The sequence below is a fragment of the Canis lupus genome, chromosome 16 (genome assembly GCF_048164855.1).
Source record: "Canis lupus baileyi chromosome 16, mCanLup2.hap1, whole genome shotgun sequence".
NCBI classification, from domain to species: Eukaryota; Metazoa; Chordata; class Mammalia; order Carnivora; family Canidae; genus Canis; species Canis lupus.
In genome coordinates, this window is record NC_132853.1 from 56237633 (window position 1) to 56263781 (window position 26149).

General features: G+C 55.0%; 3 protein-coding genes across 8 annotated transcripts in view; 1 reads left to right on the plus strand and 2 right to left on the minus strand.

The window, feature by feature from the left end:
- The window catches only part of ITGB4 (integrin subunit beta 4), a 30099-nt gene extending 23491 nt beyond the window's left edge, over nucleotides 1-6608 (plus strand). For 2 of the 5 annotated variants that reach the window (XM_072781574.1, XM_072781575.1), the window contains 10 exons: nucleotides 1243-1425; nucleotides 1502-1633; nucleotides 3501-3737; nucleotides 3874-4032; nucleotides 4378-4527; nucleotides 5109-5297; nucleotides 5390-5545; nucleotides 5626-5787; nucleotides 5877-5987; nucleotides 6134-6608. In XM_072781574.1, the coding sequence (XP_072637675.1) occupies nucleotides 1243-1425; nucleotides 1502-1633; nucleotides 3501-3737; nucleotides 3874-4032; nucleotides 4378-4527; nucleotides 5109-5297; nucleotides 5390-5545; nucleotides 5626-5787; nucleotides 5877-5987; nucleotides 6134-6273 (1619 nt within the window). In that variant the 3' untranslated portion in view covers nucleotides 6274-6608. Of the gene's footprint in view, nucleotides 1-1242; nucleotides 1426-1501; nucleotides 1634-2735; nucleotides 3461-3500; nucleotides 3738-3873; nucleotides 4033-4377; nucleotides 4528-5108; nucleotides 5298-5389; nucleotides 5546-5625; nucleotides 5788-5876; nucleotides 5988-6133 lie in introns of those variants that run through there. The other 3 variants (XM_072781577.1, XM_072781576.1, XM_072781578.1) reach the window with 2 other exon arrangements.
- Nucleotides 6609-6721: 113 nt separating this feature from the next.
- Nucleotides 6722-13259, minus strand: GALK1 (galactokinase 1). Of its 2 annotated transcripts, XM_072781579.1 has the most exons (8): nucleotides 13039-13259; nucleotides 11985-12174; nucleotides 11428-11547; nucleotides 11105-11240; nucleotides 10787-10968; nucleotides 7268-7418; nucleotides 7006-7168; nucleotides 6722-6917 (listed from the first exon to the last, which is right to left on the minus strand). In XM_072781579.1, the coding sequence occupies exons 1-8, from the start codon at nucleotides 13201-13203 to the stop codon at nucleotides 6846-6848; spliced, it is 1179 nt and encodes a 392-aa protein (XP_072637680.1). In that variant the 5' UTR covers nucleotides 13204-13259; the 3' UTR covers nucleotides 6722-6845. The 2 variants fall into 2 exon arrangements, with proteins under 2 accessions (XP_072637680.1, XP_072637681.1); XM_072781580.1 differs by lacking the exon at nucleotides 11428-11547 and having other exon boundaries at nucleotides 13039-13251.
- A 9351-nt stretch (nucleotides 13260-22610) lies between these two features.
- On the minus strand, nucleotides 22611-26029 carry H3-3B (H3.3 histone B). The gene is made up of 4 exons (XM_072781609.1): nucleotides 25875-26029; nucleotides 25285-25422; nucleotides 25003-25156; nucleotides 22611-24909 (listed from the first exon to the last, which is right to left on the minus strand). The coding sequence occupies exons 2-4, from the start codon at nucleotides 25410-25412 to the stop codon at nucleotides 24781-24783; spliced, it is 411 nt and encodes a 136-aa protein (XP_072637710.1). The 5' UTR covers nucleotides 25413-25422; nucleotides 25875-26029; the 3' UTR covers nucleotides 22611-24780.
- Nucleotides 26030-26149: the final 120 nt, after the last annotated feature.

Here is a 26149-nt window from a genome sequence, read left to right on the forward strand (position 1 = left end):
CATGGGTCAGGCTTAGCACTCCTGGGGGTGGCCCAACAGGGCAAAGGACAGCAAGATTATTCTAGACTTTGGCTCATTGCTCTTTACCAGACAAGCAGACTACATACAACCTCGGCAGCCGCATCACCCCTCTGGCACATTCTGGATTTATAACACCTGGTTCACCCATGACCACTATTAGGAAGTGTCCTCTGACCCTGCCTTTAATCCCAGGAGTGATATGTATCCTATCAAAAATTCATCCTCGATCATCTTAGGCATGGCTTCAGGCTGCTGAGGTCTCAGCTATGTGCTGGATGACCTTTCTGGATGAGGGCATCAGCACTTTGGTGGGTGCCCCCTCCCCCTCTCTCACTAGGTAACGAGATGTGAGGGGTGAGCCGAGAATCAGTGCCCATCTTAGCAGCTAGAAACCTCCCCCAGGTTGATGGGCCTCCATAAGTCCATTCTTTTTAAGCATGGGTGTTATTAGGTATCATCTTCCAGAACCCTCCCTGGGACCTCTTTGGAGACTGGGACCTTCTGCCTCCAGTCTTTTGTGCCTTCTCTGGTTTCCAGAAGGCTTCCAACATGGCAGCCTTCCCATTGTATCTGGGCCTAGACACCATAACTTGCTCTTAACAGGAGCCACTTTCTCCTTTCTCCCAGGGCTGTGTGTCTGCCCTTCTAGACGTGAGCACAGGAGAGTTGCTTGGCTTCTGCCCTCTGCTGACCTGACACTGCTGGGCCTTCCTGCACACCCTTCACTCCTCCCCAACTCCCTTAGCTCTCACGAAACACAGCTTTCCTGAGCCCACCCTCTGCTCCAGGCCTCGCTCCTATGACCCCATGGCAGCTGTGCTGGGCGCTGGGATGGCTCTGCTTTCAGCACTCGGGGTTTGGTTGTGGACAATGAGGCACAGGCAGCCTCACCACTAGAGTGCACACCTTGGGTGCAGGCACCCTGGATGCAAGACCATGTACCAATCAATAGAGGTGACAGTGGGGCCACCTCGAGCCCTGTCCTGGCTCTGCCAGTTAAGGATGAGCCCTTCGGAGAGTTGGGGACACTTCTTTGAATGCTTTGCCTAGGTTCTCAGGGGCTTGGCACGCCCCGGGAATTCCATAGCTGCTTGCCCCCTGCCTTGTTCTTGTGCTCTGTCTGGGAAGTAAAGGGCTGAGCACCAGGCTGCCACATCAGAGGCAGGGCTGGGCCAGGCAGGAACCTCGAATGACCCATCTGAGGTGCTCTCCCTGCCTCAGGACCCATCGGGCCCATGAAGAAGGTGTTGGTGGACAGTCCCAAGAAACGGATGCTGCTCATTGAGAACCTGCGGGAGTCCCAGCCATACCGCTACACGGTGAAGGCGCGCAATGGGGCAGGCTGGGGGCCCGAGCGGGAGGCCATCATCAACCTGGCCACCCAGCCCAAGCGGCCCATGTCCAGTGAGTGGGGCGGGGGGGATAGGGGAGGACAGGAGGCCGAGTCTGGGGCCCTGGCTCACTCCTTCCCACTCCACAGTCCCCATCATCCCGGACATCCCCATTGTGGACGCCCAGTGTGGGGAAGACTATGAGAGCTTCCTCATGTACAGTGATGACGTTCTACGCTCCCCTACTGGCAGCCAGAGGCCTAGTGTCTCCGATGACACTGGTGAGTGGGTCTGGGATCCCTGAGAGGAAGCCCCAGGTAGGAGGCGGGGCTGTCACTGGGGTCCAGAGAAAGCAAAGCAGCCAGAGCCTACCATCTGGCAGCACCTTATTGGCACTGGGTACCGAGGGGACAAAGCCAAAGTGGCCCACATGCAGTCGTGTGCACGTCTGTGTAGAAGCGCAGGCAAACACTTGCTTGGAAGTAGGTGCACACAGGGTTGTGTATGCTCACGCACACGGGACCATATGGAAACACAGCCTCGCACCTGGAAGGCTGTGTCACGGAGCCAGGACAGTCAGGCCACCTCCCAGGAACAAGGCTATGTGGGAGGAGGCAAGCATGGCCCAGGAGCCCAGAGCCACCACCTGGCCTGTCCCGGGTCCTGCTCCTCCTCCCTCCTGATTCCCCACAGTGTGGGATAAAGGGCCCTCGACTGGACTCCCTGGTATCAGTTTTAGCTCTGGCTCCACTGTGGGCCACCACACGAACTGCTCACCCTCTCTGTGCCTCAGTTTTCTGATCTATATGTAAAACCAGATACCGATCATAGAATGCCAGGAGTCAGCATCCTCCAGGATTTCTTTCTTCCATCCATGCCTTGAGAGGGCTTGGGCTTAAGGAACCCAAGGGTCCTGGGGGGTTTGTCGGTCTGAGAGAAAGAACAGGAGGTAAGGATCAGGTGCCCAAACTCAGCTGCTAACACTACCTGTGCTAACACTCTCTGTGGCTTCTGGAACTGTCCCGGGGAGACAGGCAGGGCAGAGAGCACTCTCTCCAGTACACAGGTAGGAAACGGAGGCTCCAGGCAGGAGACCTCACAGCTGGTGACAGAGCCAGGGCCACCCCTGGGGGCCCGATCCTCAGCAGCTGCAGCCCGGGCTGCCCTGGCTCACACGGAGGAGCCCCTCTTCCACCTCGCGGGCCGCGGGCCGAGGGTCCCGCCTGTCGCCTGCTCCGCGACCACGTGGCCCGCCCCGCTCCCCACCCCGGCCCCGCGCACTAGGATCCCGGAGAGCCCGAGGAGCGGCTCGCTCGCTGGCCCCCGCCCCGCCGCCGCCCGCGCCCGCCGGCGGTGCCAACGCGGCCCTTCGTTGTTCCCAAGGCGGCGGCTGGAAGTTCGAGCCCCTGCTGGGGGAGGAGCTGGACCTGCGGCGCATCACGTGGCGGCTGCCCCCGGAGCTCATCCCGCGCCTGTCGGCCAGCAGCGGGCGCTCCTCCGACGGCGAGGCGCCCCGCGGCCCCCCGGACCACAGCGCGGACGCGGGCGCGGGCGGGGAGGGTGGCGGCGCCACCCCCGGAGGTGACGGGCCTGCCCGCGCGCCCCGACCCCGCACCCCTGGGCTGCTCGCTTGCTGCCTGGGCCCGCCCGGCCCCCGGTGGCCAGGCTGCCCATCAAGGCCCCGGCTGAGCCTGGGGAGGTGCCACCGCGCAGGCAGACCCCCAGGGCAGGCGGTCGGGCTGTCCTCAAAACGCACAACATCGGAAACCTGTGGAGCCCAGGGGCAGGCCCTCGTACCCAAGGAGACCCCTCAGAGGCCTGAAGGGACACAAGGGCAGGCATTTGGGCTCCACCCCACCCAAGGCAGGGCTAACCGCGAGGGCAGTAGGCATCAGAGGTGCTCAGACCAACTGCGCTGGTATCCTGAAGGCCAGGGGACACAGGTGGCAGGAGCCTGTGTGGCCCCTCGGGCTCGGCCAGGAACATTGAGCCTCTGTCCCTAGTGGGCCAAGGGAGGCTGGTTTTCTTTGTGCCAAGGCCATGCCCCAGAAAATAGGTAATCCTAGAAATTCCCAGGGCCACAGCCTGCCCCATGGGGCTCTGGGTCCGGTACAGGTCTGTGCCAGTGACGCTGCTCTCCTCCTGCAGAGCATCTGGTGAACGGACGGATGGACTTTGCCTTCCCGGGCAGCGCCAACTCCCTGCACAGGATGACTGTGGCCAACACTGCCTATGGGACCCACCTGAGCCCACACGTGTCCCACCGGGTGCTGAGTACATCCTCCACCCTCACGCGGGACTACCACTCGCTGACCCGCACAGAACACTCCCACTCTGCCACGCTGCCCAGAGACTACTCCACCCTCACCTCCCTCTCCTCCCACAGTGAGTGTCTGCAACCAGCCCTGCCTCCCCCGACGCTTCCTCTCCAGCCCCGGGAGCTCAGGGTACTGGCCCCGCTGCCCATCCTCCAGCACACACACACTTCCTGCCCTCTCACTCCTGTTTTGTCCTGCCATAGGCCTCCCTCCCATCTGGGAAGAAGGGAGGAGCAGGCTTCCGCTGTCCTGGGCCCTGGGGCCCCTGAGTCGGGCCCAGATGAAGGGGTTCCCTCCCTCTGGGAACTCACAAGACACTATAATCCTGGCTGGGCAGCCAGCAGCGCCCTTTCGGGGCCCAGGTAGTACAGGGGTGGCCATGCTGTTGTGTCTCCACAGCTGTCCTGCTCCATCTGTCACCCATCTGCTCATTGCGGTCACTGCCCGAACCCAGCATCTTACCCCTCATTCCATCCCCATCACTGCTGATGCCTAATATGGCCACTGTCCCTTGGGGAGGGGGGTGCTGGGCTGGGGGAGGAGAGGCAGCAGGCTGTGGAGGGGGCCTGGACAGGGTGTTGCAGGGGGAGCAAGCTGCCAGGCCAGCAGTCGGCAAAGACGAGACAGCCGCAGGAGGTCAGGGGATAGAGGCAGCACTCCTGCCCAGAGACCCTGGACACAAACTGACCACAGCCTCCTGTCTTCAGACTCCCGCTTGGCCCCGAGTTTGCCCAACACACCCACCCGCCTGGTGTTCTCAGCACTGGGACCCACATCTCTGAAAGTGAGCTGGCAGGAGCCACAGTGTGAGCAGGTGCTGCAGGGCTACAGCGTGGAGTACCAGCTGCTGAACGGCGGTGAGGCTCAGCTGCTGCTGGCGGCTGTGGGGCGACGCCTTGCAAGGCTCGACCCTGTGTTGGGACTCATGGGAGCATCCAGCCGGACAGGAATCCACCCAAGCCCCTTGAACAGGACGATCCCCACCAGACCTTCTGAGGGTCTCACTCCCATGCTCCTCACTACCTCCGCTCTTCTGAGTCCTCATCCAGCCCCCTGGGCCTCTCTCCTGGTCACTCTCTCTGCTACATTTTGCCTAACAAGGCTTCCCTGGCTTAGGGACCCAGGGCTTCTGCTGGCCTGGGAGATACCTTTGTGGGAGCTGGGAAGTGGTGCTTCCCTGGGAAGACAAACCCACAGCAGCTTGACTTGGGCCCATAAACAGCCAGAACGTAGGTGGGATTTTAGGCTCCACTTATCCTCGTAGTGTACATCCTAAACAACCAACCATAGCATACAAGGCTGATCCCACCTGTTCCCAAACCACAGCTAATCCTGGTGAGTGACAACCAGGTCTTGGTGGCAACCTAGGGAAGGGGTGGTATCAGGACAGGGGTGGGAATCACACTGTTCCATTGTCTCCCCCCACCTCCATCTCCAGGGGAGCTGTATCGGCTCAACATCCCTAACCCCAGCCAGACTTCAGTGGTGGTGGAAGACCTTCTGCCCAACCATTCCTACCTGTTCCGCGTGCGGGCCCAGAGCCAGGAAGGCTGGGGCCCAGAACGCGAGGGCGTCATCACCATTGAGTCCCAGGTGCACCCCCAGAGTCCACTCTGCCCCCTGCCAGGTGAGCTGCATCCCCACCCCATGGCTGCCCCCCCCCCCCTGTGATGTCTCCTACTCACCTACACACCGACACTCTTGTTCTGCTGCCTGTAGGCTCCCCCTTCACTTTGAGCACACCCAGTGCCCCAGGCCCACTGGTGTTTACTGCCCTGAGCCCAGACTCCCTGCAGTTGAGCTGGGAGCGGCCACGCAGGCCTGAAGGGAACATCCTTGGCTACGTGGTGACCTGTGAGATGGCTCATGGAGGAGGTACCCTGCCCCCAGGTCAGGGGTGGCCAGGGGAGAGGTGGAAGGGAGCCACAGACACTAAAGGCATCTTCCCTATCCAGAACCAGCCACATTCCTGGTGGATGGGGACAGCCCCGAGAGCCGGCTGACCGTGCCAGGCCTCAGTGAGAACGTGCCCTACAAGTTCAAGGTACAGGCCAGGACCACCGAGGGTTGTGGGCCAGAGCGTGAGGGCATCATCACCATTGAGTCCCAGGATGGAGGTACGGTGCCTCGCCCCTTCCTTACTCCTACCCCTTCTCTGGCCACTTCACTCGGCACCAACCCTGACTGGCCTCTCTACCCACACCAGGCCCTTTCCCACAACTGGGCAGCCACCTCGGACTCGTCCAGCACCCACTGCCAGGCGAGTACAGCAGCATCACCACCACCCATACCAGTACAACCGAACCCTTCCTACTGGGTGAGCTGCTGGGCAAAGGATCTGGCTCTCCTGCGGGGCGGGGCGGGGCGGGGGGGGGGGGGGGGGAGGGAGGTGACAACGAAGAGCTCACAGGGCTCGGGAAGCAGGGGCCTAAGCAGAGTCCTTCAGTGTTTCTTCTGCTGTAGATGGACTGACCCTGGGGTCCCAGCGCCTGGAAGCAAGTGGCTCCCTCACCCGCCACGTGACTCAGGAGTTTGTGAGCCGGACACTAACCACCAGTGGCACCCTCAGTACCCAGGTGGACCAGCAGTTCTTCCAGACCTGATCCCCCACCACCACCCTTACCCAACAGTGTGCTGGAACCTGGGTCCCCACCCTGCCTCCTCTCCCTGGCTCTGCCTCAGCTACTCCATCCTTGGATCCCCCTCCCCCCACAGCCCAGCGCACCCACAATCGGATCACAGGACCAGCACCTCGGGCTACAGAGCAGAGGGAAGGTGTCCTCTGGGGGGGTATGAAGGAAGCAGAGGTCCCAGAAGGCCCTTCTGGCTGCAACTCCCCTACCCCAGGCCCCAGCCCATTTGTGAGTAACCAAGGAGTGGGCACCAGTATGACAAGGGCCCAGCTTTGTTTGGCACTTAATAAAAGATTTTGCTACGGCTTGGCTCTGCCCTGTCTGTTCCTCCAGGGAGTGCCTGTGCAGAGCAGGGCAGCGGTCCTGACACACTTCTCTGATACCCAAGCACACACCCACCTCTAGAGGCAGGCGGGTATCATGGTGGGAGGCACAAGTTTATTGAGCACCCAGATGTGAGGGCAGATGCCAGAGCCCCGGAGCTTCGTGACTTGCTGCCTGGCAGGCCCCCTGCCCAGCGGGTGCCATCCTGGAGGAGTGCCTCACCAGTGCAGCACCTTGGCACCATCGGCTGCCTGAGAGAGGTAGAAGGTGGCGGTACCACTGTACTGCTCCTACGGGAGAGGCAGGTGGGGTCTAAGCATGGCAGGGCCCTGGGAACCCGTCTCCATCCCTCCTGCCCCCAGGCACCCACCCACCCACCTGTATGTGCTGCATGACCTGGGAAGTGAAGGAGGCTTCCAGCAGGGTCACAGTGCAGCCGCCAAAGCCACCACCAGTCATGCGGCTGCCGTAAACCCCAGGTGCTGAAAGCGCAGCCTCCACGAGCTGGTCCAGCTCAGGACAGCTCACCTCGTAGTCATCCCTGCAGAGAGGACACAGGAGAGGGTGGGCCTAGGACAGGCCCCACCCTGCCCTGGGCTCCACCTGCGCCCAGGCTCCACAGGCACCCAGGCGTCCTCACCTGAGCGAGTGGTGACTCTCTACCATGAGGCGACCGAAGGCTCTGTAGTCTCCGCGGCACAAGGCAGCTGCCGCCTGGGCCGTGCGCCGGATCTCACCTACCACGTGCCGTGCCCGCCGGAAGCCTTCCTTGCTCACCAGCTCTCTGCCCGCTGGGGAAGGAAAGGGGTCAGCAGACCCGCCACCCACCACCTCTGAGCCCCTGCAGACGTGGGGATGGGGGCAGCAAGGCGGTGGGATCCTGATTGTGACAAAGCTGCAAACAGAACCTTGTATTGGTGACTAAGGTTCAAGGCCTCCCTTCCTTGAATATAAAGTGGGGCACCCATGTCACTTCAAGTGCGGTAAGCATGGAGTGAGAGAACACATGGGGGGAGCTCCCATCCCGGCAGGGTGCCTGGTGCACAGCAGGCACCCCATCAGCAGCAGGGTAAGCTCCAGACTCTTGTCGTTTCTGAGGTGAGGGAGATACGTGCTGCCTTCAAGAGCCCACAGCAGAACAAGAGGGAGACGTCCTCCCACCGCTGTTTACACCAGGCATCAGTGCAGCCTCCAGGGGCTGGGGCTCTAGAATTGGGGGACAGCCCAGGCAAAGGTCAAGAGGCAGGGCATAGGGCACGCCAGGAGCAGGCCGTCCCGCTGGCTAACGCTAAGGTGGGGAGAGCAAGTTGAGTGGATGACGACACCCTGCATGCCAGGGGGCTCTGCTACTTCATTCTGGGTGCCACAGAGGTTTGGAAGCGGGGACAGGCTGGAGCTGAGCTCCAGTGGATAAAATCGACTGCCCTGGGTGGAGAGCTGGAGCTGGGAGAAGTGGGCACCAGGAGCCAGGCAGCAGCTGTTATGCGCTCAAAATACGAGGGGCCTGATGTCGGGGAGGAAGGGATGGAGGGGTCAGAGATCAGAGATCAAGGTGGGAGGGGCAACAGTGAGGACACAGGGGTGATGGAGGTCTCAAGCCCGAGTGACAAGGGTAAGAAATAACAGGCAAGGGGAAGTCAGCAGGGGAAGCCTACAGGGGAGGCGGGATGAGGAGTTCCGCTGGGAATCAGGTGGAATCTCCAGGACTGCAGGCAGAAATGAGGGTAGGCCCCAGCCGGGAGAGCAAGGGGCTGCAGGCTCTAATCTGAGTCCTAGGTAGAGCAGTGGTGGCCAGTGCTGTGCGCAGAGGACGAAGCCTGGGGCAGGCACATGCAGAGAACCAGAGGTGTGAACAAGCAGGCCAGTGGCCACTCATGGGGAGGGAGTGCAAGCTGTTGGTGTGTTGGGGGTGTGTGTGGGGGGGGACCCTGGGAGAGGCTGCTGTGTCTAGTGGCTGGGGAAGGGGGTGGGCCAACTGAGAATATTGAGAAATGAACACAGATGACAAAATGGGGGCCATTAAGCATTACGTCTTCTCCCAAAATTGGTACAGGAAAAGAGACTCAATTTTAGAAGGGAAGAGAACTGTCCATGTTTCCAAGCAGAAGGGGAAGAGCCAGGCAGAGGACAGGAAGGAGGCAAAGTAGGGCTTCTGGCACAGGACACTCTGAAGAAGGCAGAGGGCGGCACTGGTCTGCAGGTAGGGGAGACCCCCAAGGAATGGTGGGAAAGGGGTGCAGTGGAGAGGAGGGAGAGCCACAGTACTCCAGTGTGAAAACCTCTGCCAAGGTCACCTGCAAAGAGCAGGTGGGACAGGTCTGAACCTGACAGTTCACCGAGAGGGACCAGACAGTCCTACAGAGCTGGCCAGTGTTCCTGCAATGGGCACTCGCACACTGCCAGGGAGGGCACAACTCCCAATGCCAGCAGCCCGTCCCCGAGGCTGAGAGTACAGGCTAGGGGGCCAACCTGGCTGGTTCGAGTTTCAGAACTGCCACTTACTATGGACCCCTCATCTAAAACAGAGAGAAGAGGGGGCCCCTGGGTGGGTCAGTTGGTTGTCTGCCTGCCTTTGGCTCAGGTCATGATTGTGGGCTCCTGGGGTTGAGTCCCACATCAGCTCCCCACAGGGAGCCTGCCTCTCCCTCTGCTTATGTCTCTGCCTCTCTCCATGTGTCTCTCATGAATAAACAAATAATCTTTTAAAAATGAATAAATCAAAATAGTATCCTCTCCACAGAGTAAGGGAGAATGAAGCGATATTGATCTGGCCTTCAAACTACTAAATATACTATCTTCTTGGCCACATGTATCAATAACTTTTCAAATACATGTATCTTTTGCTCTGCAATCCTGCTCCTCAAAATCTAATCCTAAGAAAATAACAAGAGAGGGGCGCCTGGGGGGCTCAGACAGTTGAGTGTCTGCCTTAGGCTCAGATCATGATCTCAGGGTCCTGGGATGGAACCCCATGTAGGGCTCCTTGCTCAGCTGCTTCTCCCACTCCCTTTTTAAAATCTTAAAAAGGGCAGCCTGGGTAGCTCAGCAGTTGAGCATCTGCCTTTGGCTCAGGTCATGATCCCGGGGTCTTGGGATCGAGTCCCACGTCGGGCTCCCTGCATGGAGCCTGCTTCTCCCCCTGCCTATGTCTTGCCTGTGTCTCTCATGAATAAATAAATAAAATCTTTAAAGAGAGAAAAAGAGAAACAAGTGACAATACTACATCTACTAAACTTTGAAAATACAGATGTACAAAAACATTGGAGGAAAATATGCTAAAATGTGAGCAGCAGCTATCTCTGGGTGCTGGTCTTATAGCTCATTTTATTCCTCTGTATTTTTCTCTACCACCCATAGTGGCACCGTAATCTTAGTAGAAAAGCATTAGATTAAGGGGCGCCTAGGCAGCTCAGTTAGTTAAGCATCTGACTCTTGATTTCAGCTCAGGTCTTGACCTCGGGGTTTTGAGTTCAAGGCCCGCACCGGACCCCATTCTGAGTGTGGAGCCTACTTTAAAAAAAAAAAAGAAAGAAAGAAAGAAAGAAAAAGAAAAAAGAAAAACACTATTAAGATTTCAAGCAGGGGGATCCCTGGGTGGCGCAGTGGTTTAGCGCCTGCCTTTGGCCCAGGGCGTGATCCTGGAGACCCGGGATCGAATCCCACGTCGGGCTCCCAGTGCATGGAGCCTGCTTCTCCCTCTGCCTATGTCTCTGCCTCTCTCTCTCACTGTGTGCCTATCATAAATAAATAAAATAAAATAATAAAAAAAAAAAAAAAAAAAAGATTTCAAGCAGGGATCCCTGGGTGGCGCAGCGGTTTGGCGCCTGCCTTTGGCCCAGGGCATGATCCTGGAGACCCGGGATCGAATCCCACATCAGGCTCCCGCTGCATGGAGCCTGCTTCTCCTTCTGCCTGTGTCTCTGCCTCTCTCTCTCTCTCTCTCTCTGTGTGTGTGACTATCATAAATAAATAAAAACTAAAAAAAAAAAAAAAAAAAAAAGATTTCAAGCAGCCCTGCTGAGGTTGGAACCTTCAGTCTGCAGTGTTGGGGGTAGTGCACAGAGTATAGCAGAGGCCCCTGGAGATGAGGGAGGACACAGCAAGGTCAAGGCCACACGCAGGACCCGGCAACCCCCCAGAATACCCAGCCAGCTCTCACCCTCCAGCTCCTCCAGCTGCACCTCCCGAAGGCTTTCCTTGCCCAATGCCCGGGCTACTTCTTCACACTGGCGCCGCCGCAGAGGGTACTCACTGGAGCCCAGGGAGTGGCGCACATTGGAGTTGGTGATGAGCACAGCCAACTTAGGCTCTGACAGTGGCACCAGGCTTGTCTCCAGGGACCTGGCACAGAGTTGGAGTGGGGAGGTGACAAGCCCTTGGCGTGAGACAAGTGTCCGCTTGCCACACCAGGCAGTGGGCATGCTCCACCCAGAAACTCCTGATGATGAGGTGGGAGGGGGCGAGGGGAGCCCCTGACCTGCAGTCAATGAGCAGCGCGTGGCCTTCCTGCCCGAGCAGTGCGATGAGCTGGTCCATGATACCACAGGGCACCCCTGCGAAGCTGTGCTCGGCCTGCTGACACACCTGAGCCCGGGCAGCTACTGACCCTGAGTCTGTGACACAGGGTAAGGTGGGGAGGCTGGCACAGCCCAGGAGGGCGTGTAGGGGGTGGAGGGGAGGGGCAGCAGCAGCTCCAACAACACTCCAAGGAGATAGATTTCCACCCTCCTCCCGAAGCTCCAACCGCCAGGAAACCTCGGGGAAGGAGGGTTGGATTGGGGGCTGGGATCTAGGAAGTACCTGGGCAGAGCTGCTGCAGGAAGGTGTACGTGGCCACTTCCAGGGATGCGGAGCTGGACAGCCCACCCCCCAGGGGCACTGAGCTGACCACCACTGCACTGAAGCCAGGGAGGGGGGCAGCTGGAAAGAACGGGTGGTGGTGAGATGGGCCGTATGGGCAGACAGGCCCACGAAGGGCATGTGTTTCGGTATGAAGGGAGCCAACTACCTGGTAGCTCCTTTCGGGGATGCATCTCAATTGTCAGAGGCCACCTTGGTCCCACTACCCTTAAACCTCCCACCTGAGGTTCCTGGGACACAGTCTTCCTAACTCTTCTTCTGGTTTACAGCGCTGGAGGCCAACAGGCTAGGGTTTGAATCCTGGCTCCTCCAATCATAATGAGCAGCTCAGGGCAAGTTCTGGAACCTCTCAGGATATCAGTCTCATTATCTGTACTACGGAGATACTCTTTCCTGCAAGCTATCCCGTGGTGGATTAGCTGAGCTAATGAGCTTTGTAGCTGAGAGGTGGTCCTCAGAGCACTAGTGTGAACTTGACCCAGGCCGAGGCCCCATACCTGGGTAGTGCTGAATCACTCCCTTGACATAGTTGGCCCAGCGGGGGGTCCCAGGCTCCAGTGATCGCTGGGCTGTAGGCAGTGGAAACTGCAGCCGCCTGGGTTCATCAGCATCCTCAGAGGTGGTGAGGAGGGAGACAAGGCCATCTGCCCGGGGGCTGCCCACCAGCACGGTCACCAGCTCCAGCGCCTGGTGGGCAGGAGAGACAGGGAGTATGTAAAGCTTCTGTCCGCCGACCAAGGGATGGGGCCATACTAAAGTTCTGAGGAATGAAAGGTTTCAGATTCCTTTTGAGGCACAACAACAAAGAAACAGGGGGTGTCCTGGGGAAGAACCTCAGTGCTGAGTTGGCCCTGAGGGCTTGGATCCTGACCCTGGGTCTTCAGGGGCAGGGCCAGTGCTGCAGAAGTATAGATCTGGACTCTGCCCTGAACATGGGCTCCCCAGCTGTGAGGCAACCAGGAGGAGAGCTCGAAAGGAAACGAGAATCAGAAGAGCTCCAACTGATGCCTTCCCATTTTGGGGGTCTCCGGCGCGCGGTACCCACTCACTTGCCAGGCTGCACCAAGTGGAAAGAGCCGCAGGCTGAGAGCTGGGAGGCCTGACTCTAATTGCAGCCCCACCACGACTAGCTCTGTGACCTCGGGCAGATCACTAGCCCTCTCTGGGACTCAGTTTCCTCCTCTGTAAGCGGAGCCAGCTGGGCCAGGAGACGTAGGGCTAGTTCCCCCCAAGCCTGCGGCTGGGGCTTCTGAAGAGCCCGAAGTGCCCTCTTCCGCATGCTACGTCGGGGCCCCACAAGCTGATGGTGAGGATGGGCGGTCCACAGAGGGCAGGCTAGAGCCAAGAGGCGTCGGCACACCCCCTCCGAGCTACTTCCTCGCGGGTCCCCCGCTTCCTCCCTTCCACCGTGGGAAATACCCCGGCCCCGGGCCTCTCCCACGCGCCGGCGCCCCCAAACTCCGGGGCGGCCGCGCCACATCCACGCAGGGGCCAGGCACCCCCCCGGCGCTCGGCCGGCCCTGCCCCGGGGCGCCCCTCCCGGCCCCTCACCATGGGCAGCACCAGGCCCTGGTTGTAGTCCGTGTGCTCCCCGATCAGGTTGACCCGGCCCGGCGCCGACACCGCCAGCTCGGGCTCGGCCCCGAACTCCTCCCGGAAAGCTCTGCGGGCCTCGGCCAGCAGCTCCCCGGCCCGGGGCGGGCTCGAAGCGGCCATGACGCTCGCCCTGCAGCGCGGCCCGGTCGGCGCGGGATGCTCGGGGCGGGGCCGCGCGGGGGCGGCGCGCATTCCTGAGCGCGCCCCCCGCCCCCGCCGCCCCGCCCCGCCCCGGCCCGCCCCGCCCCCGGCCCAGCCACCTGCCGGGCGCGCGCCGCCGCGTCCCCGCACCCCCCACGCCCCCGCCGCGCCCGGGCGGAGGACTTCGGGCAAGACCGGCGGGTGCCCCCTCGAAGGAGGCCGGGGGGACTGCAGGATCCGGGCTGGCCTTGCGTGGTGGCGCCCGGTCTGTGCTACCCACCCGGGCCGGCCCTGCACCCACCCGCAGTCGGAGCGGCGCGGACCTGGGTTTCCCAAAGGTTCTCCTAGGTCCTAGAGCCCTGCCTCCGTGAGAGGTCATCAGACCCTGATCTGATCCCGGGGCTCTGAGAGGGTGGCCTAGCAAGCGATGTAAACGGAGATAAAAGAAAGCCAAGTTTGGTGGTGATCAGGGAGTCACTTTCTCCGGGCTCCTGAGCTCGACGGGCCCCGCCGGCATAGCTGTTAGCGAGGGAAGACTGAAAAAAGGGGGGCCTTGGACAGCACTGGGCCCAGCCTTTCCTGGGGGGGGAACCAATGGCAGCAATCCCCCTAAGGTGGGACTGTTGGCCTCAGCAGGTACTTCCTTGGTCCCTCCCGAGCCTTGGACCCAGAGCCTGACACTCACTTACCACGTCCTCTTTCACCAGCCTGCATCCTGAACCTTTAAGCTGGCCCCAACCCCTGCCTGGACCCCTGTCCAGTTGCACCTATATGAAAACCCCGGAGTAGAAATCCTGAAATGTAAGCAGCCTCTTTGGGACTAGGGTGAAGGCTTTGTAGAGAGGTGTAGCCAGAGATAGAGCTTGGGGTCTGCTCAGGGGTTGGCCCAAAACGCAGCTCTGATATTCTTATTGTGATGAGGACACAGTAATGTATAGACTTGTTGAATCATATAGTTGAAGCACATAACACTATGTTATTTACATTTCAGTTTTTAAAAATGCAGCTCTGGAAACTTCTAGAAATAAATATAGGGTTAAATCTTCAGGACCTGGCTGAGGTAGTGGCTTTTTTTGTTGTTGTTGTCGTTGTTTAAAGATTTTATTTATTAGAGAGAGAGCATAGGCAAGGGAGAGAGGCAGAGAGAGAAGCAGGCTCCCCACTGAGCAGGGAACCCGATGCAGGGCTCAATCCCAGGACCCCAGGATCACAACCCAAGCCCAAAGCAACTGAGCCACCCAGGTGCCCCAGCAGTGGCTCTTTAGACATGACACCAAAAGCACAAGACACAAAAGGAAAACGGATAAGTTGTAGTTCATCAAAATAAACTACTTTTGTGGCCTCAGAGGACACCATCAAGAAAGTGAAAAGACAACCCACAGAACGGGATAAAATATTTTCAAATCATATATTTAATGACCTTGTATCAAGAATATATAAAGAAGGGATCCCTGGGTGGCGCAGCGGTTTAGCGCCTGCCTTTGGCCTAGGGCACGATCCTGGAGACCCGGGATCGAATCCCACGTCGGGCTCCCGGTGCATGGAGCCTGCTTCTCCCTCTGCCTATGTCTCTGCCTCTCTCTCTCTCTCTCTTTCTCTGTGACTATCATAAATAAATAAAAGTTAAAAAAGAAAAAAATATATATAAAGAACTCTTACAACTCAAAAAAGACAAATAATTGGGGATCCCTGGGTGGCTCAGCGGTTCAGCGCCTGCCTTTGGCCCCGGGTGCGATCCTGGAGTCCCGGGATCGAGTCCTGTGTTGGGCTCCCGGCATGGAGCCTGCTTCTCCCTCTGCCTGTGTCTCTGCCTCTCTCTCTCTCTCTCTCTTTCTCTCTCTCTCTATCATGAATAAATAAATAAAATATTAAAAAAAAAAGACAAATAATTTAAAATGGGCAAGAGGGGCAGCCTGGGTGGCTCAGCAATTTAGCGCCGCCTGCAGCCCAGGGCCTGATCCTGGACCCCTAGATTGAGCCCGGAGTCGGGCTCCCTGCATTCAGCCTCCTTCTCCCTCTGCCTGTGTCTCTGCCTCTCTCTTTCTCTGTATCTTTCATGGATAAATAAATAAAATCTTAAAAAAAATAAATAACAAAATGGGCAAGAGACTTGGAAAGACCTTTTTTAAAAGTTTTTTTTATTCACTCAAGAGAGACACAGAGAGAGAGGCAGAGACACAGGCAGAGGGAGAAGCAGGCACCATGCAGGGACCCCAATGTGGGACTCGATCCTGGGACTCCAGGATCACACCCTGGGCCAAAGGCAGGCACTAAACCACTGAGCCACCCAGGGATTCCATGACCCAGCAATTTCATTCCTAAGTGTATATGCAAGAGAATTGAAAACATATGTCTACACAAAACTTGTACATTAATATTCATGGCAGCACTATCCATATTAGCCAAAATGTGGTAATAACCTGGGGCACGTGGCTGGCTGGCTCAGCTGGTGGTTGTGAGTTCCAGCCTCAGTTTGGATATAGAGATTATTAAAGAAAGTAAATTTTTTTAAAAAGGTGGTAATAACCCAAAAAAGCTAAATGGATCAAGATAATGTGGCATGTACAATGATTTTTACTCAGGCATAAAAAGAGTGAAGGCTGATTCATGATACAACACAGTTAAACCTTGAAAACTTGGTAAACAAAGGAAGCTAGTCACAAAAGACCATCAATTGTATGATTCCATCTATATGAAATGTTCAAAGTAGACAAGTCTTCAGAGATAGAAAGATTAATGGTTGCTTAGAGCTGAGGGAAATGGAAGGGATAAAGAGTGATAGCTAAGGCTACTGAGTTCTCTTTGTGGCAAAGAAAGTGCTCTAAAAATTGCCCATAGTGATGGTTGCACGTGTCTGTAAATATGCCCAAACCTCTGAATTTTATACTTCAAATAGGTGAGTTGTATGATATGTGTAATATATCTCAAAACTGTTTTTTTTTTTAATTTTTATTTGTTTATGATAGTCACAGAGAGAGGGAGAGAGAGGCAGAGACACAGGCAGAGGGAGAAGCAGGCTCCATGCACCGGGAGCCCGACGTGGGATTTGATCCCGGGTCTCCAGGATCGCGCCCTGGGCCAAAGGCAGGCGCCAAACCGCTGCGCCACCCAGGGATCCCTCAAAACTGTTTTTAAAAACTTTGGGAGAGGTACCTGTGTGATTCTGTGGGTTAAGCATCCATCTTTTACTTTCAGCTCAGGTCATGATCTCAGAGTTGTAGGATCAAGCCCTGTGTCAAACTCCGAGCTCAGTGAGGAGTCTGCTTGAGATTCTCTCCCTCTCTCCCTTTCCCTCTGCCCTTCTCCCACCTACACACTTGCACTCTCTCTCACTCTAAAATAAATATATCTTGGGATCCCTGGGTGGCGCAGCGGTTTGGCGCCTGCCTTTGGCCCAGGGCGTGATCCTGGAGACCCAGGATGGAATCCCACGTTGGGCTCCCTGCATGGAGCCTGCTTCTCCTCTGCCTGTGTCTCTGCCTCTCTCTCTCTCTCTGTGACTATCATGAATAAATAAATAAAAATATTTAAAAAAATAAAATAAAATAAATATATCTTGAGATGCCTGGTTGGCTCAGTCAGTGTGTCTGCCTTTGGCACAGGTCATGATCCCAGGGTCCAGGGAGGGAGCCGAACATCTGACTCCCTGCTCGTCAGGAAGTCTGCTTCTCCTTCTACCCCTTCCCACTGCTCATGCTCTCTCTCTCTCTTATACTCTTTTTCTCTCTCAAATAAATAAAATCTTATATATATATAAATAAAATCATATATATTATATCATTATATTATATATATCATTATATTATATATATATTATATCATAATATATATATTAAAATTTTATTTATTTATTCATGAGAAACACAGAGAGAGAGAGGCAGAGACACAGACAGAGGGAGAAGCAGGCTCCATGCAGGGAGCCCGATGTGGGACTCGATCCTGGGTCCCCAGGATCACACCCTGGACCCAAGGCAGGCACTAAACCGCTGAGTCACCCAAGGATCCCCCTCAAATAAATAAAATCTTTTAAAAAAAATTTAAACCTGAGCCACTCAGTTTCCTCCCAAAATAAATAAATCTTAAAAAAAAAACTTTGGGAAATACAACAATTCCAAATTTCATCTGATGGCTTGCTACTTTTGAGCACTCCTCAGTAAAGCATTTTTTGGCACAGACAAAACAAAACAAGACAATGAGTGGCTCCTGGGGCTGGTTGAAATGGGATTAAACTCACAAACCATGCCTTCCAACGGGCACCACTCTTGGAGCAGTGTGGGACGAAGCAACCACTTCTCTGTGAATCCTCTATCTACCTGAGCTCTGACATCCAACGGTCCTGAGCCCAAATCTCTGTTTTGACTATCTGTGATCTGAGATCTGTGTGATTTCAGGCAGATAACTGGACCTTTCTGACCTCTCAGCTGTAAGATAGGGCTAGTGATTCCTGTTATAAAAGAACTGAATGAGCTCATCTTCATATAGGGCCTGGCCCAGCAGCTGGCACTTCGTAAACACAGAATAAATGTCTGCTATTACTATCAGTCATCCATTAATTCAACAGACATCACTGGACTCTCCTGTGCAATTGGCCGGATAAGAGCCCCAGGCTCTCATGCTCTGGGCGAGAGGAAGACACAATCTGGCCCCCTGGGGCTAAGTGCTCTGCTGGAGTAGGAAAGAGCTTTCTGAGTAAAGAGAGAGAGGAGGAGTCCTAATCCCTGTAAAGCCTATACTCCTTTTATTTCTATTGTTTCAGTTTGATTGAAAACACATCCATTTGCCCCATGTTTGTCCTTGGTGTTGTTTTAGTTGTTCTTGGAGAACCGGGTTTCACCAAGGGGCCTGCTCCTGTTTGCTCACTGATGAACTCTGAAACATTGATTTTATTTGGAAGATGTGTTTACTCTCAGTTTTTTAATCCCGTGTAGCATGTTACATGAAATTTGTCCAGCAGGAAGTCTGTCTCTGACCTTTGACCCTCCCTCCCATTTTCCTGGCCAGATATGATGGGATTGGGGTGGGAGGGGCAGGGGATTAGAGATGACACCTTAATGCAGACACTGCATCCCAAGGTCTGTCCTCTTCTCTGCTGGCTGAAAAACTCACTAGTATCAGCACAGCCAGAGCCAACTGTCACGCAGGACTGAGGCATCATGATAGAATTCCCAGGGTCACCCACCACAGGGATACACTATCCGCCATGCTGGCCAGAAGCCCAGTGACTGAGGCAGGCCGAGAGGTTGCTGATGCACAAGTGGGTTATTGTGAGGCCTGGCTCCTGACTGAGGACTGGCATTCTAGAAGTTCCTCTTCTTGGGACGCCTGGCTGGCTCAGCAGTTGAGTGCTTGCCTTTGGCCCAGGGAATGATCCTGGAGTCCTGGAATCGAGTCAGGCATCAGGCTCCCTGCATGGAGCCTGCTTCTCCCTCTGCCTGTGTCTCTGCTTCCTTCTCTCTCTGTCTCTCATGAATAAATAAAAATAAAAAAATAATAATAAAAGTGCCTCTTCTCTACTGGAGTCTGTCTATCCTTGTGTCCAGTTCTTAGCCCTTGGATCCTCCCTGCTAGACCCAGGTTTTCTTCATGCAACTGAGGTCTCTGGGCTCCCTGTAGCTCTGACTGCTTGTTGCAATCACAGCCTGGCTCCCCGACGGGACCTGGGTGCACTTCTTCTATGCTAATATCTATAGACACCTTCTCCGAAAATGTTTGCTTTCTGCAGATGGCCCATCCTCTCACTCATTCTGGGAGATGCTTTTCTGGTTCTTCCCAGAGGGTTGACCTATCTCCTGATTTGGACCCCCTTGGCCCTTCTGTAATATTCATGATAATAGCTTCTGTAATACGGATAATACTGATATGGAGCTTGCAGTCGCCTGTACTGCAGTGCTGGTTGTTTATTCCCAGGCTGTGTTCTGATTGGCCAGTGCCCTTTACTTCCGTTGTCAAATACTTTTAGTCACCAGGCTTTGCACAGATTATTTCATTAAATCCTTGCAAGCCTATTAGGTAGTAACTGTTTTTATTCCCGTTTTACAGATAGGGAGGCACAGATGGGTAAAGGAACTCATCCAAATGGGACAGCTGGGCCTCAAACCTGAGCCTCGCTGCCCCTGAGCCTGCCCTCTCAGCCACCACCTGGTCCCCCGGAGCATCCTGACCAGCTTCAGCTCCTGCATACTAAGTTGTGAAGACAGAAAGCTCAGATTCAAATAAGGGATTGGGTGAGAGGGGGCGGGCAGCTGCTCTCTGAAGCCACAGCAGCCCGCTTCTACATGGAACACTCCTGATTCGGAAGCTAGGCCAGTAACCAAAGCTCTTGGGAATTGGGCTGATTCTTTGCCACCCATGCCAGGAGCAGATCCAGCCAGCTGTGCTATGGGGCTGCCAGAGCCATCCAGGTTGCTCAGCAGACAAGTCCGGAGCTTCTGCTGTGTGCCAGGCATGACTCCAAAAGCAGGCAGGGCTCAGGCCTCGCTTCAGAGTGCCAGGAGCTTCTTGTCCCTCCCTGGCCTGGATGCTCCTGCTCGGAGGGGCCAGCTTCAGGCATTGTGTTTATTTGGTGCCCTCACCATGTCCCCAAAATTCCTGCCTGTCAGGCTGATGACCACCATGCCAATGGCCAGGGAGAAATCCAGGATGCAGGGGACAGTGTAGGGCCACAGTCATGTCTTCTTGCACCTCGCACTGGTCACTGTAGCTGGTCCAGGCCTCCAGGCTGTAGTGGGTGGGCATGAGGACTGAGACTGCCCAAAGGTACGGTGCTGGGGAGGGGGAGGGCTGCACGCTGGAGCAAGACCCTCAGGCCTATGGTGCCTGGGCCTTGGAACCAACCCCCTGCTTTCCCTCTGCTGATGCTCTTGGCTCAGTACCAAGCAGTAAGGAGCTTATGGGGAAAGGTCCCGAGGCCCAGTATGTCCAACAGAGAAGGCAGGAGGGAAGTGGGGGCTCACGGAGCCTGGGTACCACCTCCACAGGGAAGTGCATGGTCCCTCACATACCCCTCCGCAAAAGGCCACCTAAAGCCCCCTAAGCCCACCAGCCTGCCTTCCCGGAGCCCTTCTGGTCGGTAGTATTGGTGGTCTGAGATGGGCTTCTCCTTTTCTGCCCACCCTCCATTACTGTGTGCATTCCAGACCTGCAGCTTTCAGAACAAGAGCTGGCAGCTGCTGGAGGGAAGACCCAGACCCTGGCACCCTTTCCAAGTCATGTGTGACCTTATAACCAACCCCTCCAGGGACCACAGCCTTACCAAAGCCCCCTCTCCATGGTAGAGGGGGTGACTGCAGAACTCTTCGCTTCCTCCATGGGGAAGGGTGATGGTGTGTGAGGAGGGTCCTCTGGTCAGGGGAGAAGGCTAAGAAATGCTGTTCCCAGGTGTGCCTGACTGACAATCCTGGCCCCTGGCAGAAGCTGGGCATGATGCTCAGGTAAGGACCCCAGAACAGGCAGGGGGCACATCACAGAGAAGTCCCATGAGTCTGCTTGGAACAACAGTGGTGTGTGGGTGGGACCCCTCACTGCCAGGGGCTACTGGGCAGTTAGCAGAGCCCCTGCGAACAGGCACCTCCAGGAGGGGACGTCAGGCTCTGGCCCTGCCTCACGGCATAACCCTCTACGTGTAAACTCAAACCTGTCCCAGCTGCACCCACCTCGACCAACAGCCTTGCTCATTCCCCACACGTGCTGACAAAGGGGTCAGGGAGCCAAAAGGCCAGCCACCTGGCCCAAGAGGGTACTTTCAGCCTTCTCCCTGGGGCTGTTGTAGGATTTGGGTTAGCAGCCTGGGCAGGCAGTTGGCTCTTCCTTCCTTCCCCTAGCCCTGCCCTCAGGAAGGCAGCTGGAAGGCCAGCTGTTTGTGCTGAAGTTCCTGGCCAAAAGCCAAGCCCAGCTGGATGGACATCCCTGAGCCATGGGACCACAGGGGCAGATGGGACCACCACTGGGCTGAAGGAAGAGGATGTGGGGCCCAGACAAGGCCCAGCCAGTTCAGCTGTGTTCTTCTATCCCTGCCCAGGGCGGGACTGAGGGACATAGGCTGTGATCGCCTCAGTGAGGTGACTATGAAGTGCTTCCAACCCAAGGGATGGGGAAGTAGGGTGGGGACCGGATGTGCAGGGTGGAGACTCAAGACTCTCATGCCTGGGGGACCACAGCACCGCCAGTGAGACAACAGCTGCAGATGGGTGTGGTGACAACCGCACACCTCGCCCTTCTCTGAGGCAGCTAGGCTGACCATAGGTCTGAGGCTCTGATCTCCGGCCCTGGGCTGTTTATAGGCTGGCCTCATCCTTCAGTAACTGAAGGGCAAACCTGTTTCCTGCCAACACAATGGCAGACAGCTAACTGGCTTGTGTCTGCCCTCTACTACCCCACCTGAAAGTGATTCAGCAGGGCCTGCTTTCCAACTGCTGCACAGACCCCAGGCCCAATGCCTGACACCAGGCAAGCAGCAATGCTTGCAAGGAGCCAAGAAGGGGGAACCCTGGAGAGACCACTGTTCAGAGACAGCTGAAAAATGACTGAGGAAATGAATGAGTGGGAAAGAGTTTACTTCCAGTCCAGCTAGCGGGCTCAGAGCTCGTTCCCCTACACTGAGACATCAGTTGGGAGGCAGCAGAGGCCCCTAAGGGGTTGGGGAGGCCTGGCAAGGGGCATGGGGTGGCCCTTGCCGGCCTCTCCCGGACCTGCTTTCTTTCTGGCGGTGTGATGGAGCCCAGTTAAGTCTATATAAGGCAGATCTCTGGAAATATGCCAGGTTTGAAGCGCTTGCCTCCCTAGGTTCCTTTGATACCACCTTAAACTTTGTAAATAGGATGTAATTTCTATGTGTTGCTTAAATCATCCAGTCTACACACTGAACATGAACAGTTCGGGGATGAAGCAAGATACTGCACCGACCCAGCAGCATGGGGCCACAAGTCCACAATTACTTTAAGTGTAACTTGCCAAGCAAGGGAAAGGGGGAGCGAAAGGGGAGACAGGACAAATGTGGAGGGAGAGCAATGGTGGCCACACTCACTGAAGGTGGACCTGGCTCATGGCCAACAATTTACAACCACCTTGGCCCTTCAACTACCTTCTTAAGGGCACAGGACAAGGGCAATGGCTTGCTTCAGAATCTCCTGGTAACCAAACAGAGCCCAAGTCAAGTCCACTGATAGTCAAGAAATGCACTAATACACAGGTTCAACAGGCATCACCTGCCACTATCCTGAGCAAACTGTGACACCTATCACCTTTCAGAATAAGGGTCCTGTCACTACTGAATGCACTTCCCCCACCCCCAGCAAGTCAGAAGGCAACTTTCCAGGCATTTCCCCACAGAAATTTTATTTGTGAAAGAAAGGTTATCAACTCAAATGAAGACCATTAACAAGATCAAATAGTCTCAACTTCAAAAACTTTATTTTTGTCTCATCCATCAAGGGCACAGGATACCTTCATCAGCTCCAGCTTTTGCTTTTCTCCTTACAGATTCTATTCCATCACCTAAACCCCGGGTTATCCTGTGTGGGCAGCTTCCTAGAACCAAAAGATATTTTTGCCTTCTGGGTTAAGTATGCTCAAAGTGTGGAAGCACAAGCTGCACTATTTAAAGCAGCAGATTCCCAGCTGCCCAATAAAACCCACAAACCTCTACATCAGGATGGAGGGAAGATGTGCTGGGGGAGAAGATTCAAGTTTCACCCCATTTGGGTTATCACAGCTAGTAAACTCAATCAACTACCACCACCATAGTGAAGTCTACTTGTACTGACACTGCCAGGTATTCCAACAGCACGTTCCAACGTCGAAGATCACAATGTCCTTCAGAAGCACTATGTTGAGATCACAACTGGGAAGTCACTGTTCCAGAGCTGGTTATGGTGAATCTTCTAGAAAACCAGTTCACATTATATATTCGACTCCACCCTCGTGGCCCCATGAAAACTCAATAATTTGCCAAAAATCAAGCCTATCCTAGCTTGCCTAAGTCCCTTGAATTTGAAACCAAACTTTGAAAACAAAAACAAAAACAGCTACTTTATTTGGGCACAACTATCTTTCTACAGCTATCCGCTTCAAACACACAGAATGCTTATCTGAGAACCATGGCTCTTGTGCCCATGTCTTGCTGACATCTAGATACTATGCATACAATGGACCATCTCTGGTCAAGAAAACTAGCTTCATACTGAAAAAGCAGCTTAGACCAACAAGGAGTCCTGTACTTGAGGACTTGTGTTAAAATAACTTGTATAAACTATTTTTGTGTATAAATGGTTCATCTACCAAGCAAAACCAGATATAAACTAAGCTCAAACCTCCAGATACAAAGAATCTAAATGATGGATGTATTCAAGCTTTGTATATTCAATGTAGGTTTTTGACACTTAGTTGAATAAACAAGTTTATTTGTAAATTTAGTCAACATACATAATTGACCTAGAAGACTTCAATAGAAGGATAATTTTTAAAACCACTCGGAAAGGCCATCTCTATAAAGTGATTTTTCCCAGGACCATGTATCAGATGTAACCTAACCCGACACCATGTTAACCCGCAGAGGTTCAAAAAAAGCTGGAGTTGTGTGCCCCTCCCCCACAGCAAGTTTACTCTAAGGGTTATTATAATACAAACTCCACAAGGAAAAGAACTTCGGCATTGTTTCCCTCTTGGTAGAGAAAAACTCAACCTAGTTATGAGACCAACCACAACACAAAGAAAAGCTGCACTAACTAGTTTAGAATTAGTAACAGATGATGCTGGTGTGAATAACTTGTATTATATTCTAGAGCCCTTATAAATAAAATCCCCCCATTAGTGTTTGCATTAATCAGCTAGAGGATTAGTTAACATGTGGTAGAATGAGGACTTATGCAAGGTATAATTTGCAAAGCATTTTACTATTATGAAAACAAGTGCAGTCTAGTTAGGAGAAAACCAACTGGACTTTAAATTACACACACCTTAATGACAAGACTCCCCACCACATGTGAATGTAAAACATTTAATTTAAAAATGTTGACACTACAATATATAAAATAGCTATTATAAATGCACATAGTGTATTCTATAGCTGCCAGGTTTACTTTTTTTTTTTTTTTTTTTAAGGAAACTGTAAGTTACACTGTGGTTAAGACTTGTATCTTCACCCTTGAAAAAGCCCACATTCTATCACAGTGATGTATGGTCAGACTTAACAGCCCCAATTGTTAAACACTTGGATCAAGTCATAACCAGTTTTATTGCAAAAGGACCCTGTACACATTTATCAATTCTAGTACCTTAATAGCTACCCAACAAGTCATTAACATACAGAAACATGCATCATGAGAAGCAAGAAATATCACCCATCCCTTCTGCATATTAGCAACTTGTCACTCCTGAGCAACAGCGCTCACATCACTGAGGTCTGTGAACAGTCACTTTTCGCATTCATCCTGAGTGAAAGATGGAATGACTTAAGTACAAATGCAACATATTATAAACAATTTCTTACAAAAAAAGTCACAAATTAAACCAAAGTATTTTACAGAATTTACTACAAAACACCATAAAAACTGCCTTCACTTAAGCTCTCTCTCCCCGTATCCGGCGAGCCAACTGGATGTCTTTGGGCATGATGGTGACTCTCTTAGCGTGGATGGCACACAGATTAGTATCTTCAAATAAACCCACCAGGTACGCTTCACTGGCCTCCTGTTGAGGACAAGAGCCACACTATTAAACTCTCTTCCAGGAGGGGAAGCCACGCACGAGCCCTCCGACCTTAAACCGCCGCGCTCGCCTTACCTGAAGCGCGCCAATGGCGGCGCTCTGAAACCTCAGATCGGTTTTGAAATCCTGGGCGATCTCCCTCACCAACCTCTGGAAAGGCAGCTTCCGGATCAGAAGCTCGGTGGACTTCTGGTAACGGCGGATCTCCCGAAGGGCTACGGTCCCAGGCCTGCAGTGAGCGGGCAGGGGAGTGTGAGCGGACACCCGGGGACGGACAGCGCCCGGCGCCAACCCCAGAACGCGCTCCCGCGCGGGCCGCGCGCCGCCCCGTCATTGTTTTCCTGCCGCCTCGCCTACCTGTAGCGATGAGGTTTTTTCACCCCGCCAGTAGAAGGGGCGCTTTTCCGGGCGGCTTTAGTGGCCAGCTGTTTGCGGGGCGCTTTCCCACCCGTGGATTTACGGGCAGTCTGCTTGGTTCGGGCCATTTTCTTTTACCTAAGGAAGACATCTGTGACTCCGGGGCCGCGGCGCTCGCCCCCCGGGGGTGGAGGGGGAGACGGGCTCGGCGCCCCTGCCCTCCCGCCTCTCCGCGGCGGCAGATGGCCCGGGGCCGCCGCCTCCTCCCCCTCCCCTAATGACTCAGGCGGCGAGGAGCGGCAGCAGCCTCCCCCGGGAGGGGGGGCGCGGGGAGGAGTCACTTCCCCTCCTCGACGGGCGGAGGCCCCGCTTGCCCGGAACCCGACGTCGGGACCTCTGAATCACCACAGGGAAGGAGGTGGAGACGCGGTTCCGGAACCAAGCCTCAAGGGAAAACCTCCCGGGGCCCACACCCGACGCCAGGGGCCCGAGCAGCCCGCACCAGCCAGCACTCCGCTTCCAACGGCTGCGGCCCCCGGCATCAACGGCCGGCGGGGCCTCGAACCGCGACCAGACCCGCCAATGCTTACCCAATGCTGAAGTTTTAGACCGCTCCTCCGACTGCTGCGCCGCTGCTGCTGCCCAATGAAGAGCTGCAGGCGCCGAGCAAAGAAAAGAAGACCCGCCAACGAACGACCAAACCGCTCTATGCTCCAAACCCCCCCTTTGCCTCCGCTTTTATACCCACGCTTCACGCTGCGTCTCTACGTCATAGGGACCTCATTTGCATACACCAACGACTTTTTCTATTGGCGGGAGCTTTCGCCGACGCGCTGACATCCCCGACACAAAGGCCGTGCTTCGG

Excerpts from the sequence above, each read along its gene's own strand:
- GALK1 (XM_072781579.1), bottom strand. The coding sequence starts at position 13,203 with ATGGCCGCTTCGAGCCCGCCCCGGGCCGGGGAGCTGCTGGCCGAGGCC. Across the intron at positions 11,548-11,984 it reads AGTGATTCAGCACTACCCAG|CTGCCCCCCTCCCTGGCTTC; the intron begins GTATGGGGCCTC and ends CGTTCTTTCCAG. Across the intron at positions 6,918-7,005 it reads AGGTCATGCAGCACATACAG|GAGCAGTACAGTGGTACCGC; the intron begins GTGGGTGGGTGG and ends CCTCTCCCGTAG.
- H3-3B (XM_072781609.1), bottom strand. The coding sequence starts at position 25,412 with ATGGCCCGAACCAAGCAGACTGCCCGTAAATCCACGGGTGGGAAAGCG. Across the intron at positions 25,157-25,284 it reads AAAAAACCTCATCGCTACAG|GCCTGGGACCGTAGCCCTTC; the intron begins GTAGGCGAGGCG and ends CGCTCACTGCAG. Across the intron at positions 24,910-25,002 it reads CCGCCATTGGCGCGCTTCAG|GAGGCCAGTGAAGCGTACCT; the intron begins GTAAGGCGAGCG and ends TGTCCTCAACAG.